Below are 18,754 nucleotides of genomic sequence, written 5' to 3' on the forward strand. Positions count from 1 at the left end.
TGCATTAATGAGCTTGTACAAATAAGAATTTCACCCATATTACTTGTAATGTGATGTGACAATAAAGTTTGATTCTGATTCTACGCCAACTGGTCCTTTTTTCTCATTGCATTGTAGGCCTCGTTCGATACGCCACATTTCATTGTAGCACCATCGGAAACGGAATTATCCGGGATCCGTTTTTTCCGATCACCGACACCAAATCGCCATTTTCTCGTTGTAGTTTTTCTCGTCGCTGATCGCTGTTTAACATAAACTGTTGTAACTACAAGATGGAGGATCGGATTTTCATGCGGTCTTCACTGGTCGATGCAGACGGATCGCTTGTGTGTTTACAAAGAGTTGAATGCGCGATTTTAACGGATTTAACTTTGTCTGTGGCGACGTGAAGAAAACAAAAAAACAACAATAAAACGCTGGTGAGTACATTATGAGATTAAACTCTGGCGTGGAATGTGTTAATAAAGAAAAATCATCAATCATCATACATTATATTATCATCACTTTACCCACATACATTAGATGTTTAAACAGCAAGTAACAGCATTTTCGTCTCCTTGGCAACCAGTGTCGTGGTGACACTTATGCACAATATTTATAACGACAAGGCTGTGTGGCAGGAGATCTTGATGCGAAGAAATACGTTAGACACACACTCTGACATAAGCAGAATGTTAGACCCTTAAGGGTCCATTTAGACCCCCTGACAGAATGTTAGAGACCCCTAAGGGTCCATTTAGACCCCCTGGCAGAATGTTAGAGACCCTTATGGGTCCATTTAGACCCCCTGGCAGAATGTTAGAGACCCCTAAGGGTCCATTTAGACCCTGGCAGAATGTTAGAGACCCCTAAGGGTCCATTTAGACCCCCTGGCAGTCCTTGGACCCCATGTGGAGAGTAGTAGCTCAATTGATGGGCCAACCAACTGTCGGCTTCGTGTGATTAGCCACACTTTGCATGACGGTTTGTGCGTCCGAAGCAATATTACGTGCAGCGCACGCGATATCAACCCATCTTTCACAGTTCGACAGAACCTCACAGTATAACACTGCATAACTTTCAACCGCTGTGAGAGATGTTCTGCTGGACGATATCTCTGAGAGGACCAGATGGATCCTGTCAGGCTGCGGTCACCGTAGGAGACAAGCTGTACTCCTTCGGAGGGGACGGTGGAAGGTCCGCTCACCTGGACATCAGCAGTCAGACCTGTGTGTACATCTTAAACACGGTGGCTTTGCACTGGGTGAAGTTGCCCCCGGTGACAACTGGAAGACGAGGAGAGCGCCCCCCTGAAGTTCCCAACATGCGCGCAGGCCACTCGGCCGTGCTGGTAGAGGACATCGTCTACATCTGGGGGAACGAGTTTACTCACGGTAACCAGCTGTATGCGTTCAACGTCGACGCCCACAGATGGCTGAAGATGGAGGTTTCTGGGACTGTTCCAGAGGAGAGGTCCCACCACTCAGCCTGTGTCTTGGAGAAGGTCATGTACGTCCATGGAGGTCTCCTTGCCACCCAGTGGCCTGAAAGCAACAATGACACGTACAGGTTGGACACCACCTCGATGGTCTGGTCTTTAATCATCACCAGAGGAGCCCCGCCACCTGCTTCCTCACAGCACTCTGCCACCGTCATCGGAACAAAGATGTTTGTGTTCGGGGGCTGCGGGGTCCACTTTGTATTTTGGCTCCATAACCCGCCGGTCCGGTACTGCAACGACATCAGAGTGTTTGACACAGAGACCGACTGCTGGCTGAGCCTCACGCCTTCTACACAGCTTCTTCCCGCACAACGCTCTTCTCATGCAGCCTTTGCCTACGATGGGGAGCTGTATATATTTGGAGGCCACAACTACGAGACCGTCAGTGATAGTGTAAGAACAAGCACCTTCAAAGATCTGTGGAAGTTCAATACAAAGACCTTCTCCTGGAAGAAGGCCGAGCCCAAGGGGAAAGGCCCGTCTAAGACGTCTGGTACGCACTGTTGCATGCTGGGAGATCGTGTCTTCCTCTTTTGTAGAGACCCGTTCATCTTAGACTTGAGTCCTAGTCTGAGGACGTTATGTAAGCTGGCAGTTGTTCAGTACCGTCTGGATCAGTCTGAACTCCCACAGGATGTCAGGTGGGAACTGGCAGCCACGCCCTCAAACCTCAGGTGGGAAATGTCAGAGGATGGGAACTGGCAGCAGGTTGGCAGAGTGCGGGAACTGGCAGCAGCTAGAAACTGGCAGTAGAGTGGAACTGGCATAGGGCGGGGACTGGCATCAGGTGGGAGAGGGCAGAGGGTGGGAAATGGCATCAGGTGGGAACTGGCAGCAAGTAGGAACTGGCATTCATGACAGCAGGTAGGAACTGGCAGCAGGTAGGAAAAACCTATAACAGGAAGTGACGTCAGTCATCTATAACAGGAAGTGAGTAGATATTTCCCTACATTTCCCATAAACATAATCAGTCTTGATTGGAACAGTATCTTCTAGTCCAAATCACCCGTCCGTGCGTGTGTGTGTCCCTCGTGCGTATGTGTGTAACATTGGTCAAGCAAAGGCGCAGAAGGCCAAAGCTAAGAAAGCATAATCATCTACAACAGTAACACAGAAGAGGACTATAGAGTTGAATTGATCCCACAACAAGGCCGAAGTCTTAATACTGTAACAATTGGCCACCTTGATCAAATACATTATGTAGCACTAGAGAAAACTGACATAGATCAAACACACCAATCAACTGCTGAAACTGTTCAAGACAATGAAGATGAAGAAGACAGACAAGCATTTAAACAAACCAGTCAATTACGAGGACTCCCATATGACACATTGCTTCAAGAAGATTGTTTTTTAGATGCAGACACTACATATTCAGTCGCCCCTGCAGAACACCAAAAACCACGCGCATTCTACCAAGACGACCCGTTCTACCAAGACGACCTGTGCTATTAAAATAGCACAGGTCTGCTGGCGGAGACTTGTGCTCCGAGGAGCACATTTTCTAGTTTAATAATGTTTCTCTATTGTCAAATATAGGTGAGCTTTCTGTGCATCTGAGCCCACACCGACAGACGGCTACTATGGCTTGATGTCTTTTTCAGCATGAACACATAAATGCTAAAATAATTTAGTAGCTCTCCACCTGAAAGACTCATGTTCCGCTCACAATGTAGGTGGCATTTCAAAGGCTTATTCCTTATTAATCCAATGAAATAAAATGAAAAAAATACGTTTTTGCAGCTGTTTTTCCCATAGCTTAGAAGTGAAACAGAGTCTCTGCTGCTGGTCAGCGCACTCAGGGCCAGGGGATGTAATGAATTATTTGGGCGCACCTGTGTTGGATTCCAAAGAGTGGCGTGGTCACTTTGATTTATCCAGAAGTATTATTAGTCTCCATTTGGTCACATTTGCGTTGCATTGAGGGGGAGCTACATACTCTCACTACTGCCCTCTAGCGGATGAATTGGTATATATACGGTAGGCCTCTCGGCCTTGATTAGAATATAAGTGAATGAGAGGACAGTGGAACAGTGGTACAGGTGGCGAAGGAGTTTAAATACCTATAGGGTCAACTATCCAAAGTAATGGGTGGAGTGTGGGAGGGAGAGAGGTGAACAGGGAGGAACAGATGGAGCAAAGTGTCAGGAGTCATTTGAACACAAACCTGGAAGGCGAGAGGATGCCTGAACAGTGGAGAGGTACTGATACTGATTTCCAAGACCAAGGGGGATGTATAGAGTTGTAGTAACTACAGAGGAGCCACAGCATGAAGCTATGGGAAAGAGTAATGGAAGCTATGCTAAGAGGAGAGGTGACATATAGAGCAGCTGTATGGGTTTATGCCCAAGAAGAGAACCACCAATGTGCTGTTTACCTGTAGAGTGTTGATGGAGAAGGACAGAAGGAGTTACTTTGTGTCTTTGTGGACATAGAAAAAGCTGTCAGGCAGAAACCAACTATTGAAGAAATGAAAAAAATGGGAAAATGGAGATAGCTGGTTTCTGCCCGACATTAACGATATACTATGATGTGTTTGGGTTCTTCCTCCAGGTTTTATTTAACTATGATGTGTTTTGGTTCTTCCTCCAGGTTGTATTAACTATGATGTGTTTTGGTTCTTCCTCCAGGTTGTATTTAACTATGATGTGTTTGGGTTCTCCCTCCAGGTTGTATTTAACTATGATGTGTTTTGGTTCTTCCTCCAGGTTGTATTTAACTATGATGTGTTTGGGTTCTTCCTCCAGGTTGTATTTAACTATAATGTGTTTGGGTTCTGCCTCCAGGTTGTATTTAACTATGATGTGTTTTGGTTCTTCCTCCATGCAGGGGTGAAGCATTCAGACGTGTGTATCTGTGTCCTGGGCTCTGCTGTCCCCTACATCTCTCTGCTTCTGGAGGCTGGACACCGGAGTCCAGGTAAACCCTCCAACCACATGTCTAACATCATAAACCCACCCACATGTCTAACATTATAAACCCACCCACATGTCTAACATCATAAACCCACCCACATGTCTAACATTATAAACCCACCCACATGTCTAACATTATAAACCCACCCACATGTCTAACATCTATGAGCCCCTTTCAGCTATTTTCAAAAAGAATCTTGAAAGTAAGCCCAAATAAGTAACTATGAATATTTACAAGCAGCTTTACAGGAAAACAAGCCAAAAGTCGCTTATAATAAGCAGACCTGGCAACACTGGCAGGATCTTGCAGGCCAGTGCTGCTCTAAGGCATCATTAGCACAACAACGTGTGCATCGGCCCACAGTTTGTGCTGAACTAAATTCCAACTTTTGCCAACAGACTGCCAGTCTGTATACGGATGCTAGCGTTTAAGTGGTTAACCCATTAAGACCGGGAACACATCTGTGTCATTTTTAGATTTGAGCAAAAAAAGCATTATTTTACACTTCAAAAATAGCAGGAGCTCGTTTCTGCTATTTTTTTAAATTTGAGAAAATGTGTGCAAATCTGTGAATATATATATTATTTTAAAAGCGAACATTTGTAACTCAAATCTTTGCTTCTGGGGGGTCCCTGGAACAACATATTAATACATATAATTTTGGGGGTCCTTGACAATTATGAAAAGGTTTGAGAACCACTGATACAGCAACATACGTTTTTTTAGAAAATGTAGATTTATTAGACGTTTGTAGAATGGGCTTCAGGTCTTGAGTGGTTAAAGTCTGTTTGACGTGTAAATGTATTTATAGTTCTATGTTTAAAATAGGTCAGAGAGTTAGGTGTAAATAGAGGCTTCATTCTACTGTATGTTGTAACTAATAACAATAACACAGTTTATGAGGATCAGAGGTTGTGTTATGGAGACGTTTATGGTGTGAACTATGACTATTGTCATGTAAAGGTTATTTCAGCAATTATTACATAATCGTCTAATCGCAGTTATTTGAGATAATCACAATATTTGTCCTAATCGATTCCATGTTAAAAATGTTCATATATTTTCAAAAATGGGAATCTGGAAATAGCAGATCTACAAGCATGTGTATATATATATATATATATATATATATATATATATATATATATATATATATATATATATATATATATAGATCTACAAGCACAGAATGGGTTCTTGACATCAAAATGTTTGAGAACCACTGAGAATTATGTGAACCCTGCTGAATATTGGTCTGTCTGTCTGTCTGTCTGTCTGTCTGTCTGTCTGTGTGTGTGCGCCGAATATGCGTGTGTGTGCGTGTGTGTGTGCGTGTGTGTGTGTGTGCACCGTGTGTGTGCAGGAGATGCGTTGCTGTGTCTCTCTCCTTCCTGGCTCTCTAGCTCCGCCTCCTCCCTGTTGGTCCACAAGGCCGTGACCTTTGACCTCGGAGGACGCACCTTCCTCAGCACGTTCGACCCCCCTCGCCTCGTCACCTACTTCCTGTCATGTGACCCGTACATGGGGGCGGAGCAGGAAGTGATGCGTGGGGTGGGCTGTCCCATGGGCAGCTCTGGACCGTTGAACAGGTTCTGGTCCGATGTTCTGAACGCCAGAGTTCTGATGCAGGTTATTATTATTATTATTTATTATTATTACCCTACTATATATCCTACTATATATCCTACTATATATCCTACTAAATATCCTACTATATATCCTACTATATACCCTACTATATATCCTACTATATATCCTACTAAATATCCTACTATATATCCTACTATATATCCTACTATATATCCTACTATATATCCTACTATATATCTACTATATATCCTACTATATATCCTACTATATATCCTACTATATATCCTACTATATATCCTACTAAATATCCTACTAAATATCCTACTATATATCCTACTATATATCTACTATATATCCTACTATATATCCTACTATATATCCTACTATATATCCTACTATATATCCTACTATATATCCTACTATATATCTACTATATAGCCTACTATATATCCTACTATATATCCTACTATATATCTACTATATATCCTACTATATATCCTACTATATATCCTACTATATATCCTACTATATATCCTACTATATATCCTACTAAATATCCTACTATATATCTACTATATATCCTACTATATATCCTACTATATATCCTACTATATATCTACTATATATCCTACTATATATCCTACTATATATCCTACTATATATCCTACTATATATCCTACTATATATCCTACTATATATCCTACTATATATCTACTATACTATATATCCTACTATATATCTACTATATATCCTACTATATATCCTACTATATACTGTATTAACCCATGAAGTCAGGGAAAGCATCTGCGTTCTTTTTTTAAAGATTTCTTTGGCTATTTTTGAGCTTGTAGATCTGATATTCCTTTTTAAATCTTGACGTTTTGTGCAAATCTTTGAATATACATACATTTTAAAGTGAAAATGTTTAACTCAAATCTTTGCTTCTGGGGGATTCTACAAATGTCTTCTAAACCTTAACAGTTTAAAAAAAAAACAATCATGTTTCTATATCAGTGATTCTCAAAACGTTTTCATGTCAAGGACCCTCAAAATGATATGTATTTGGCCGCAGACCCCCATCTCAAAATATGTTGTTCCAGGGACCCCCCAGAAGCAAAGATTTGAGTAAAAAAAAACGTTTATTTATTTTTTAAATATATATTCAAAGATTTGCACAAATGTTCGGAAATAGCTGGAAATACCTTTACAACGTGTTGTAAGCATGTAGATATGTAGCTATTTCATTATTGAGTTGAATATATTCCATTAGTCTTATGTTTGTGCTGCACAGAAAGCTGCCATCCCCACACCCCCCACCCTGGCCCTGCTGCTGCCCTCTGCTGGACAGTCCGAGGTTAGTACGGCTTTGAATTTTTCATTTTCATTTTTCTTTACTTTACATTTTCAATTTCAGTTTAATTTGAATACATTTTCAATGTGAATTTGCTAATTTAGTTTCGTGACCCATGACGCTTTTGAACTAAATCTAAAACCCAATTTTGTTTTTGTTTGTTTTAATTATTTTTGTACACAATACAGTTTCAGTTATGTGTTTTTGTAAGCCTTGCTTTAATTTTTGTATAATATACAAAAATTTAAACAACGCTTACAAAAAACATTATGTTTTAATGAACACATTTTAATTTTGTCCAATCTGTATGGTAGAGTATGTTAATACAATATAACGCTGTCTGGGCAGAAACCAGCTATCTCCATTTTTCAACTTTTTTTTTTTTCTTCAATAAATCAGGTCTATTGAACACCCTTTACGTCTGTGTGTATTTTACAAATATTGAACCAATGGAAAGTATTTTCAGAGTAGAGTTTGTTAATACAATATAACTTACATGTTATAAGTAACATATTTATGAAACTAAAATAGTTGAAACAATGATTAGAAGATAGTGCTTTAACCTTTTACCAAAAAATATCACTTACCTTACCTATCATAACCTTGTGGACAGACGGAGCCTCGGGCGCCCTCCTGTGGCCAGACGGAAGAGCTGCAGGTGGAGGTGGTACACCTGGTTACCGCGGTAACGGAGCAGCTGGGCGCCATCAGGACCAGGATGGAGCACTTCCTGGAGTCTGAACCCGTGAAGAAGACAGACCGGGTCTGTCTGTCTGTCTGTCTGTCTGTGTGTTTGTATTGCTTAATCAATATCATCATGGTGTTTAAAACATGAATCAATGTTTTTTTGGTGCAGGTGGTCGTCAGGCTGAGTGGAGGGAGGTTTGCGGACCCCCACCAGCAGGGGGCGGTACACTACGTAGAGAGGAGCAGCAGAGAGGAGCTGTGGTCCAGACTGGTTCAGATGCTTCCATGTCTGCTTCCTGGAGAGGCTGTGCTGCTGGAGGCCTTCTGTCCGCCCATGAAGCCTGGGGCTAGAGTACACAGCCACACCTGGGACCAGTACACTGGTGAGGGGGCTTCACTGGGGGGGTGGTGGGGGGGGGGGTATCAGTGGAAACACTAGTTTTAAGGAATACTGTGTCGGTCGGCGCTATAGCTTTGCCACCATTGGTGTGAATGTGGGAAGTGAGGACGCTGTGTGTGTTCGCCGCTTCACCTCCTAATGTATGAATGAATGAACCATTGTAAAGCGCTTTGAGGACGTTTGAGTACTTAGAAAAGCGCCACAAGAATGCAATTAATTATTATTATTATTATATAAAGTCCAAAACAACTCTCACAGTGTCAACGCAGCTGTGTCATTTTTAGATTTCTTTGGCTATTCAAAAATAGTGAGAATGTGTGAAAATCTTTGAATAAATATTTCTTTTAGAGTTAACCTTTTTAACTAAAATCTTTGCTTCTGAAACAGTTGGTTCTCAGTGATATGATATTTATTTGTCCACGAACCCCCTCCATCTCAAAATATGTTGTTCCAGGGACCCCCAGAAACAAATATTTGAGTTAAAAATGTATATATATATATTCAAAGATTTGCACACATTTTCACGATTTTTCAAAAAATAGCAGATCTACAAGCTCATAGCACGGCACTCTGTGCCGTGCTATGAGCTTGTAGATCTGCTATTTTTGAAAAGCCAAATAAATCTTAAAAGATTTTGTTCGCGGTCTGAATGGGTTAACCACCGATGATCCAGGTTCAAAGAGAATGTTTTAAATATGGTTTTGCTCTCGTTAAGATTCTCCAATTAACCACAATTAGTCAAATATTGGATTATTGTCTCAGGAATGTGACGAAAACTAAATAAATCTCTATGAATTCAAGGCTTCATGGGGAGAGTTAATTGATAGAGTGAAGTATTGGGTAAAATATTATTCCTTTAATGTGATTTGGTGAATGTCCTGGTTGCAATCAATTGATTGATTGATTTATTGAAGTACAGTTAAAACACTTTGTTTAAAATGTACGTCCAAAAAAAATAAAACATATATACAGTAGTAGCACCAAACAGTTCAATATCATCACAAAAATACAGGAGAAAAAGAAGAAAGAAGAAAAAAAACACTACATGTACAGAGTCGGAAAAAACAATTAGAGGGGGGGGGTCGTCTGTCTAAGGGAGAAATGGTACTACCTCCCCTTTTGGCCTCCTGAAAGGTGAGTTTTCAGGGTTGTTTTAAATGAGCCCAGCGAACTGCATTTTTTGAGGGAAGGGGTTAGACTATTCCAAACCTGGGTGGCAGTGCTGTAGAAGGAGCATTTTCCCATGTTTGTTTTATGGGTGGGTGGTACCAGATCGTTGTTAACGCTCCCTCTAGTTTTGTGGCTGTGGGTGTCGCTAAGCTACTCTTAACTTTTATTTTTCTTTTGTAATTCACATTTTTATTTGGCATTAACGACACAATTATACATTTCAGTGCTTTTCATTCAGTCCACATTTCTCTGTCTTTTGTGTAGATCATTCTCTGTGTGGAAGTCCTTAGTGTTACACTCTCTGTGTGGAAGTCCTTAGTGTTACACTCTCTGTGTGGAAGTCCTTAGTGTTACACTCTCTGTGTGGAAGTCCTTAGTGTTACACTCTCTGTGTGGAAGTCCTTAGTGTTACACTCTCTGTGTGGAAGTCCTTCATGTTACACTCTCTGTGTGGAAGTCCTTAGTGTTACACTCTCTGTGTGGAAGTCCTTCGTGTTACACTCTCTGTGTGGAAGTCCTTCGTGTTACACTCAGTCCATTATTGTCATTGCACAATAATGTCCCCATTTCTTTCAATGTTCCATTAACTGTTCTTTATACAATGCAACAAGTCGGCCGTGGAGAACATAAGTTTGAAAAAAACAATTTAGAATAACAGTAAATAAAAAGGAGTGAGAAGGATAACTTATTGCTCCCACCCCTTCTCCATCAATAATAAATATCAATCAAGTCTATCTCAATCTATGATAAATACTTATCTAATCTGTGATATTTATACATATATTACATACCTACACATACACTTAGTACATGCATACGTATGTTACTGTCCTTCTGTAAATGAATACATTATGAATGTATACTTGACAGATGTGAGGGCTGAGGTTCCAGACGTGGCGTTCAGGGTGTGTGCCATCGTGACCCGTTCCCCTCAGGACGTCCCGCTACTCTACAAGGTACAAACAAACAGTTCCCTGTTGCTAGGTTACAAGGACACGTCCGTACCGTAGGCCAGTAGAACGTTTCCATGTCTTTTAGACCCCTGAGTTGACACGTATTTGACCTCTGTGAGCCCCTGTTCAATGGGCCAAGGTTCAAGGTTCAACATTATGTGTCAACAATACCAATTAGCCTACAAAGTAAAAGGCAGTTAATACTGAAGAGCTAAAAGATGTTAAAGACTCAGTGTCAAATTTAATCTATGTTAAAAAGTGCAACATGTCTCAAGTGCAAACCTCTCGTTGTCATTGGTCCAAATGACATTAGCCACATAGTGGCCATATAGTCCTGGAAATGTACATTTTGTATACGTATATACAGAATATGAATAATATTGATAGAGCTTGAACAGACTTGGTGCCAGGGCCCCAGTAGAACAATATAAATGTTTATACTGTAGATGGAGAGAGAGAGTTAAACCTATGAATAATCATTCTATGATCATTGGATACAATTCTATCTGGTTACATTATAGTGACATTAACCCATTAACCCTGTCTGTCTGTCTGTCTGTCTGTCTGTCTGTCTGTCTGTCTGTCTGTCTGTCTGTCTGTCTGTCTGTCTGTCTGTCTGTCTGTCTGTCTGTGTGTGTCTGTGTGTCAGTTGGTGTGTAGGGTGGGTCAGTGCGACAGCCCCCTGTCTCACAGTCAGTCGGTGTGTCAGTCGTTGGAGAGCTGTCTGTCTGCGTTGGGTCTCACTGACCCGGACCTGTCTGTCTCACTGCGTCGCCTGGCAACCAACACGGCCCTGGACTGTCTCCGCGTCGTCATGGAGACCGAGGCAACGATGACCCCCGAGGACCGCGGTGGAGCCGGGGCCCAGACTGACATGATAGGTGTGTGTGTGTGTGTGTGTGTGTGTGTGTGTGTGTGTGTGTGTGTGTGTGTGTGTGTGTGTGTGTGTGTGTGTGTGTGTGTGTGTGTGTGTGTGTGTGTGTGTGTGTGTGTGTGTGTGTGTGTGTGTGTGTGTGTGTGTGTGAATATACAGAGTTTAAGACATGGGTCCTCAACGGGGGGTCCGGTACCCCTAGGGGTCCTCAGAGTTACTACAGGGGGTAGTAACTTACCCCCTGTTTACATTAACCACTTCAAACCTAGCATCCCAATTCTCAGGGGAACATTAGCCGATCTACAAGCTCACAACGTGTCGCAGCGCTTTGGAGATTTGGTGTAGAGGGGTAAAAAAAGAGCAGACCAAGTACAGCGCCAAAGGTCAAGTTTAGTCATTATTGAGGGTTTAAGTGGTTAAATGTCTGAAAATACACATTGACACGAATCTAACATATTAATAGAAAAGATAATGGACAAACAAACAAACAAAAACGTACATTTTCACAACAAGTCTGTCAAACAAGTCTATGAAGCTATGAAATCTATGAACAAGTTTAATCTGCAACACAATGTTATACAATATGTAGTCTGCTTCATCTCTCTCTCAGATAATATCGGCCTGAATAGATAGATAGATTTATAGCTTTATTTATCCTGCGGGGGACATTCAGTCGCCCAGAGGCGGCACAGCAGTTATGGTAACAGAGTTACAGGTAAAGAGTAAGGAAAATAAAAAAATGATACCAAGCCATCCAGGATTCTGTGTCAAAGATATTTGAATATTTAATTATATGATATACTTTATTTAATAAATACCCTTTTGTTTTGCGGTTTTCAAATATTCTTTGACACAGAATCAAATGTTTTATGGTCATGATTCAGCAGGAGCTTAAAATAATTTATGTGAATATTTTCTGAAAACTCCATGCGAAAAATGTATGGGCTTTCTATCTGTGGAACCACAAACTGCTATGCCACTGCTATGCGCTATAGTTTCCCAGCATGCATCACATCACATCCTATCATATGGTGTGTTTTCTGTGCGTCTCTAAGGAGTGGACCTGCTCTTCACTCTGGACGGCTCGGTCATCAGTCCTGTGGTGCTGGGCCTCCACCCCTCCCTCTGCCTGCGCTCCTCCTTCCCACCAACAGGGGGAGCTGTGGCAGTGGAGGAGCGGTGGGACGCAGAGACGGAGGCCCAGCGGGGCACGCTGCTCCTCACGCCGCTGGTTCGATCCCAGCGCTTCCTCATGCAGCACAAGACGGTGCTGGTGGTGGGAGCCGGTTCCTACAGCAAGAAGTTCATCTGGGAGGCTGCTAAACAATACAACATTAAGGTATAAAATAATATATAATAGTTCATCTGGGAGGCTGCTAAACAATACAACATTAAGGTATAAAATAACATATAATAGTTCATCTGGGAGGCTGCTAAACAATACAACATCAAGGTATAAAATAATATATAATAGTTCATCTGGGAGGCTGCTAAACAATACAACATCAAGGTATAAAATAATATATAATAGTTCATCTGGGAGGCTGCTAAACAATACAACATTAAGCTATAAAATAATATATAATAGTTCATCTGGGAGGCTGCTAAACAATACAACATCAAGGTATAAAATAATATGTTGAAGAAAAGAGAAGCGAGCACTCATAAGTATAGTAGTTCACAGTTCACTCATAAGTATAGTAGTTCACAGTTCACTCATAAGTATAGTAGTTCACAGTTCACTCATAAGTAGAGTAGTTCACAGTTCACTTATAAGTATAGTAGTTCACAGTTCACTCATAAGTATAGTAGTTCACAGTTCACTCATAAGTATAGTAGTTCACAGTTCACTCATAAGTATAGTAGTTCACAGTTCACTCATAAGTATAGTAGTTCACAGTTCACTCATAAGTATAGTAGTTCACAGTTCACTCATAAGTATAGTAGTTCACAGTTCACTCATAAGTATAGTAGTTCACAGTTCACTCATAAGGTTAAAAGGTTCTTCTGACAAAACCTCCTAACTCCATTGGATCCTCAAACTGTCAGTCAAACCTCCTATTATTAATGTAATTATTAATGAACAATATGAATTATAAATGTGAACACTAGACAGAACATTCCTGTTTCTGTGTGTGAAACAGCTCCTCCTGGTGGACGGCGACCCCAACCACTTCGCCTCCAAGATGGTGGACCACTTCCTGCCGCTGCCCGACCTCCCGGACCATCGCCGCGACGACCAGCACTGCGTACGCATCTGCGATTGGCTGACGTCCTCCGGGCTCCGCCCCGACGGCTGCGTGTGCTTCTGGGACGACTGCGTGGTGCTGACCTCGCTGGTCTGTGATAGGCTGGGGCTCAGGGGCCCGCCCCCCGACGCCATCTGCATCGCCAAGGAGAAGAGCTGCACCCACCTGCATCTGCAGGGGCTGACCAAGACCTCCAGGAACCCAGAGGAGACCCTGAGGAACCCAGAGCATCTGCAGGGGCTTCTGAAGACCACCGGGCACCACCTGCCTGTCAGCGCCCAGGAGCCTGGAGGTCAGGCGGATAGCCAGGTAGGACCGTCACACAGTGTTGACTAAAACTGTGACGAAAAATGTTCGTCCGACTGCCTTTTTTCACTGACAAAAACTACATAAAAACTAAATAAAAACTAAGCTATGGTGACTAAAACTAAGACTAAATATACTGACAATTTTGTCAAATAAAAACTAGACTAAAATGTTAGTGAGGGATCTAGTGGAGAAGAGATCTAGTAGAACTAAAAGACAAGTCAAAATAGCCGATCTACAAGCTCACAACGCGTCGCGCTGCGACGCGTTGTGAGCTTGTAGATCAGCTATTTTCAGCATGCAACTAAGTGTAAAATCAGCCATTATGACGCCATCAAGGCACCGCCAACATACATTTTAGTCGACTAAATCAACTGTAGATTTAGTCGACTATAATCTTATGATATTTAGTCGACTAAAACTAGACTAACAGTAAAACATTTCAGATGACAAATAGACTAAAACTGAATCAAAGTTTTCTGTCAAAATCAACACTATCGTCACCATCACAACATTTACTTAACACATTGAGTGCCAGGTACTATGCATCCCAGTGGCGTAATTTGCATAGGGTTGCTGGGTTATGAAAACCCATAAGCGGGATTTCACCACCAGGGGGCCCCCCTGCTGGCGAATGTGTTTTTTTAGTTCCTCTTAAGCACCAAACGTCGTGGAGAAAGTGAAAGAAGACAGAACTATCGCCGAAAAGCGCCGACATTTAGAAGCAGCGGCTGCTGAAGGAGAGCTAAAACAGTGACCCCGCCCCCCCGGGCCTTTTGATCTGAAAATCCATGCGGAAAAAGGTGTGTCCGTCCCATCCGCTTCATACGCATGGTGCCAGTGGTTTTTTTTACCTTGTTTTGACGGTCTTTGGAGAGCCTTAGAAGCCACGACGTGCACGCGGATGTAAACTAAAAGTGTCCGGGGGTTGGGGGAGGGTCTCGTCTATCCACTGGAACAAAAACATTTCTACCGCGATCGGCCATTTTGTTGCTGTCGCCCGTTGAAAATGGATCGTTTTCACCAAACAAAAAATAATCTGAGCTAGAAGTGTTTTTCTACAAATCTTAACATAGGAATGGACGGAGGTGACGTTTTTTCCTTCTAGCAGAGTCGAGGGATCGTTCCTAAGTTGTGTTAGAGCGCCATCTTGTGGAATTTTCACACAAAAAAGACGTAGTAGACGTTGAAAAGACGTAGATCTACGTTTATGGCACTCAATGTGTTTTACGTTGACGCTTAATTGTCACACAGTGGCCTCTCTCTACAATAATAGCTGCTTGTGGTTGTGATCCAGGCTGACCTGAGGAACATGAAGAGAGTGGGGATGGTGAACAACAACAACAACATGGAAGCAGACAGTCTGAAGGTCCTGGCTGACTTCCACACAGGAAGGCTCTTCAACAACGTGGGGAAGACCTGCTGCTCTCGCTCCTTACCGGCCGCCTCCCCCTTCCTGATGCCCTCCCCTCCTCCTCCTCCCTCCTCCTCCTCGTCTCCGGGCTCCTCCTCCTTCCGTGCGTCCGTCCCCCTGCTCTCCCCGTCCCCCGGCTCCTACGCCGTGCCCTGCATCCACGTGGAGACGGCGGTGGACCTGCAGAAGGCGGCGGGCGCCGTGCGCTACCCGGCCGTGATGAAGCTGGAGTACGGGGCGGGCGCCGTGGGCGTCCGCAAGGTGGGCTCCCTGGAGGAGAGCCTGGCGCACCTGGAGCGCATCGGCGGCGACCTGCGCGAGGAGACGGACTACCCGGGCATCGGCCTGGGCTGGGGCAACGCCATGACGCTCATGGAGTACGTGGGCGGCACGGAGCACGACGTGGACCTGCTGCTGTTCGACGGCCGGCTGGAGGGCGCCTTCGTGTCGGACAACGGCCCCACGCGGGCGCCCGGCTTCACCGAGACGGCGGCCCAGATGCCGTCGGGCCTGCCGGCCGACCGGCGCGCCCAGCTCGTCGCGGCGGCGCACCACGCCTGCCTGGGCTGCGGCCTGCGCGACGGCGTGTTCAACGCCGAGCTGAAGATGACGGCGGCGGGGCCGCGGCTCATCGAGATCAACGCCCGCATGGGCGGCTTCTACCTGCGCGACTGGATCCGCGAGCTGTACGGCGTGGACATCCTGCTGGCCGCCTTCGCCGTGGCGTGCGGCGTGCGGCCCCGCCTCCCCTCGGCCACGGCGATGCCGGCCCGCGGACACTTCGCCGGCGTGATGTGCGTGGTGTCGCAGCACCTGGGGGCGCTGCGCACCACCGCCAGCCCCGCGCGGCTCCGCCGGCTCCACCGCGAGGGGGCGCTGTGGCTCAACGAGCTGGCGGCGGACGACGAGCTGATCGCCGGCGAGTACGAGGAGCCGTTCTGCAACGTGGGCGTCAGGGACCAACGCAGCGGCCGGGACGCCCGGCGACGCCTGCTGGCGCTCTGCCAGGGCCTGGGGCTGCACTGCCCGCCCCGCTACGACCTCACATACTTCCTGTCGCATTTCAGTTAATAATAACCCGCTTAAACCCCCCCCCCCATCCCCCTCGGAGGCAGCCTGGTAAACCATCCCGGTAGAGTGAATTCACATCATCATGTGTCTTCTACACGTTACAATGTGAATTCACATCATCATGTGTCTTCTACACGTTACAATGTGAATTCACATCATCATGTGTCTTCTACACGTTACAATGTGAATTCACATCATCATGTGTCTTCTACAGCGACCGAGACGGTTTACCAGGCTACACCGGAGGCCCTCAGGGCTCTGTGCTAGTGACTTTCTGTTTTCTGCTCTACACAAATATCTTTGTTGAAAATAGCTGATCTGCACAAAGCTCACAACGCTTTGCAACGCGATGAGCTGTGATCTTGTGATCACTGTGTATCTGCTATTTTTATCTTCGCCAGGCGGAAGGCGTGGCCAATACTATGTTTTCGCCACCTAATCTCCGGCACCGTTGGACCGGTCAGTGTGAAACTGTGCACACACACACTCCCTGGATGCCAGAGCAGAACCTCTGCCCACATTTGTCACATTGTTCGTTATAGCGCAACAAGGAGACCGATTTTTGCAAAACACATTTCCTGACATTACTCCTACATATTTTGTCTAAACATCACACAAATCGGTACAGATTATCTCTATAGTCATGTGACCAACACGGATCTATACGATTTTTCATATTCCATCCTGATTGGCTTCCAAAGTTTGTTGGAGTGGCCAGTTTTGAATAAAATGCCTCAAATCATGAACACAGCGTCCGATTGCCGTGAAACTTGGCACGCACATTCCCACTAAGCCGAGGAAGAAATTCCACCCTTTTCACATTGTCCTGTTAAAGCGCAACAAGGAGACAGATTTTTGCTAAACATTTTTGGGGTATTAATCCTACAGATTTTGTCCAAACATCACACAAATCGGTACACAGTATCTCTATAGTCATGTGATCAACACGGATCATCTGATTTTTCATATTCCATTCTGATTGGCTAACATTGGCACCTAAGTTTGCAGGAGTGGCTCGTTTTGAACAAAATGCCTCAAATCCTGATTGGCTAGGATTGACTTCTACTACCTGGCCTGGTGGAGACCTCTGCTCCGAGGAGAACATACTTCTAGTCTGCCAATGTGTTCTCCAGAGTACTAGATGCTGGGGTTTAAGTGGTTAAGAATTTATGCAACGTTAGAGCCTCTTGATATTATGTTTAAAGACGAGCTAACATAGAAACATAGATCATCTGTTAAACTACTTGAACGTTTAGAAATGTTTTATAGATGTTTTTTGAACATGTTTGAAGTGTTGTTCCTGCAATGACAAGCAGGATGAAGTGTTGTTCCTGTAATGACATGCAGGGTGAAGTGTTGTTCCTGTAATGACATGCAGGGTGAAGTGTTGTTCCTGTAATGACATGCAGGATGAAGTGTTGTTCCTGTAATGACATGCAGGGCTCGATTCTGTTCCTAAACGAGTCCGTCTTGACGGTCAGATTCCTTAACGGTTCCCTTTAACGATACTTATGTTTTGAAAAAAGGAAATACATTTTGGCCTCCGTTATAATTTTTGATAAACACAAATTCAATCATAAATACAGTATTGCATAACATATTATTGTAGTGGTTCTCAAAGTAGGGTCCAGGGACCCTCTGAGTGTAACAAATGGAACCAAATGGACCATTACAGTGTCCATTTGGTTCCATTTGTTACACTCTCAGAGTTATGGAGGTCCTTGAAATTAAAAGGTTATAGAACCACTGGTTGAAACTGACAGTGTGACAAAAACCTGGTTCTGGAAACAGTTCCAAATGTGATGGAACCCATTCCTGGTTCCTCATCCCAACCCTCATGACATGCAGGTTTAAAGTGGTGAAGGTGATAAAAAAAAACAGCAGAATGTTATTACTTCCTCATGCAGAGTGCCGTGTTTCAACAGCTTAATAACCTTTATTTTTTAAATACTGTATGTTGAAATGTGCTTTAGAAAACAAAGCTGCCTTGATAATAACTGGTGATAATAATAATAATAAGGGCAATATTATTTATGTTGATCATTTGTAGATAGATGGATACCTTTATTGATTGATGGGGGGGCATTTGCTGGAGTTTCTTAATATTTCAGTTGTTTATGTTCGGCTGAAATCATCTGAACATTGTAGCCGAACCAACAGTCACTGTACTGCGCTGGTAGAATACACACATTTTAGTTGTAACTGAAATAATCAAGTTGTTTGGTTTAGAATCCAAATCAAATTTTCACCCTACATTTTCTTTATTTGTAATCCAATTCTCCATTTCTCCATT

The 18,754-nt window shown here is 43.6% G+C and overlaps 1 protein-coding gene across 1 annotated transcript in view; it reads left to right on the forward strand.

Annotated features, from left to right (window-relative positions):
* The window catches only part of LOC308076485 (carnosine synthase 1-like), a 50,766-nt gene extending 32,678 nt beyond the window's left edge, over window positions 1–18,088 (forward strand). The window contains exons 6-15 of the mRNA XM_080416805.1: window positions 4,310–4,399; window positions 5,760–6,025; window positions 7,278–7,340; window positions 7,951–8,100; window positions 8,194–8,407; window positions 10,465–10,550; window positions 11,197–11,428; window positions 12,477–12,760; window positions 13,566–13,979; window positions 15,274–18,088. Of these exons, the coding sequence (XP_080272931.1) occupies window positions 4,310–4,399; window positions 5,760–6,025; window positions 7,278–7,340; window positions 7,951–8,100; window positions 8,194–8,407; window positions 10,465–10,550; window positions 11,197–11,428; window positions 12,477–12,760; window positions 13,566–13,979; window positions 15,274–16,461 (2,987 nt within the window). The 3' untranslated portion in view covers window positions 16,462–18,088. The remainder of the gene's footprint in view (window positions 1–4,309; window positions 4,400–5,759; window positions 6,026–7,277; window positions 7,341–7,950; window positions 8,101–8,193; window positions 8,408–10,464; window positions 10,551–11,196; window positions 11,429–12,476; window positions 12,761–13,565; window positions 13,980–15,273) is intronic.
* The last annotated feature ends 666 nt before the right edge of the window (window positions 18,089–18,754 follow it).

Source organism: Gymnoscopelus braueri (genome assembly GCF_963280865.1).
Source record: "Gymnoscopelus braueri genome assembly, chromosome: 20".
Taxonomy (NCBI): domain Eukaryota; kingdom Metazoa; phylum Chordata; class Actinopteri; order Myctophiformes; family Myctophidae; genus Gymnoscopelus; species Gymnoscopelus braueri.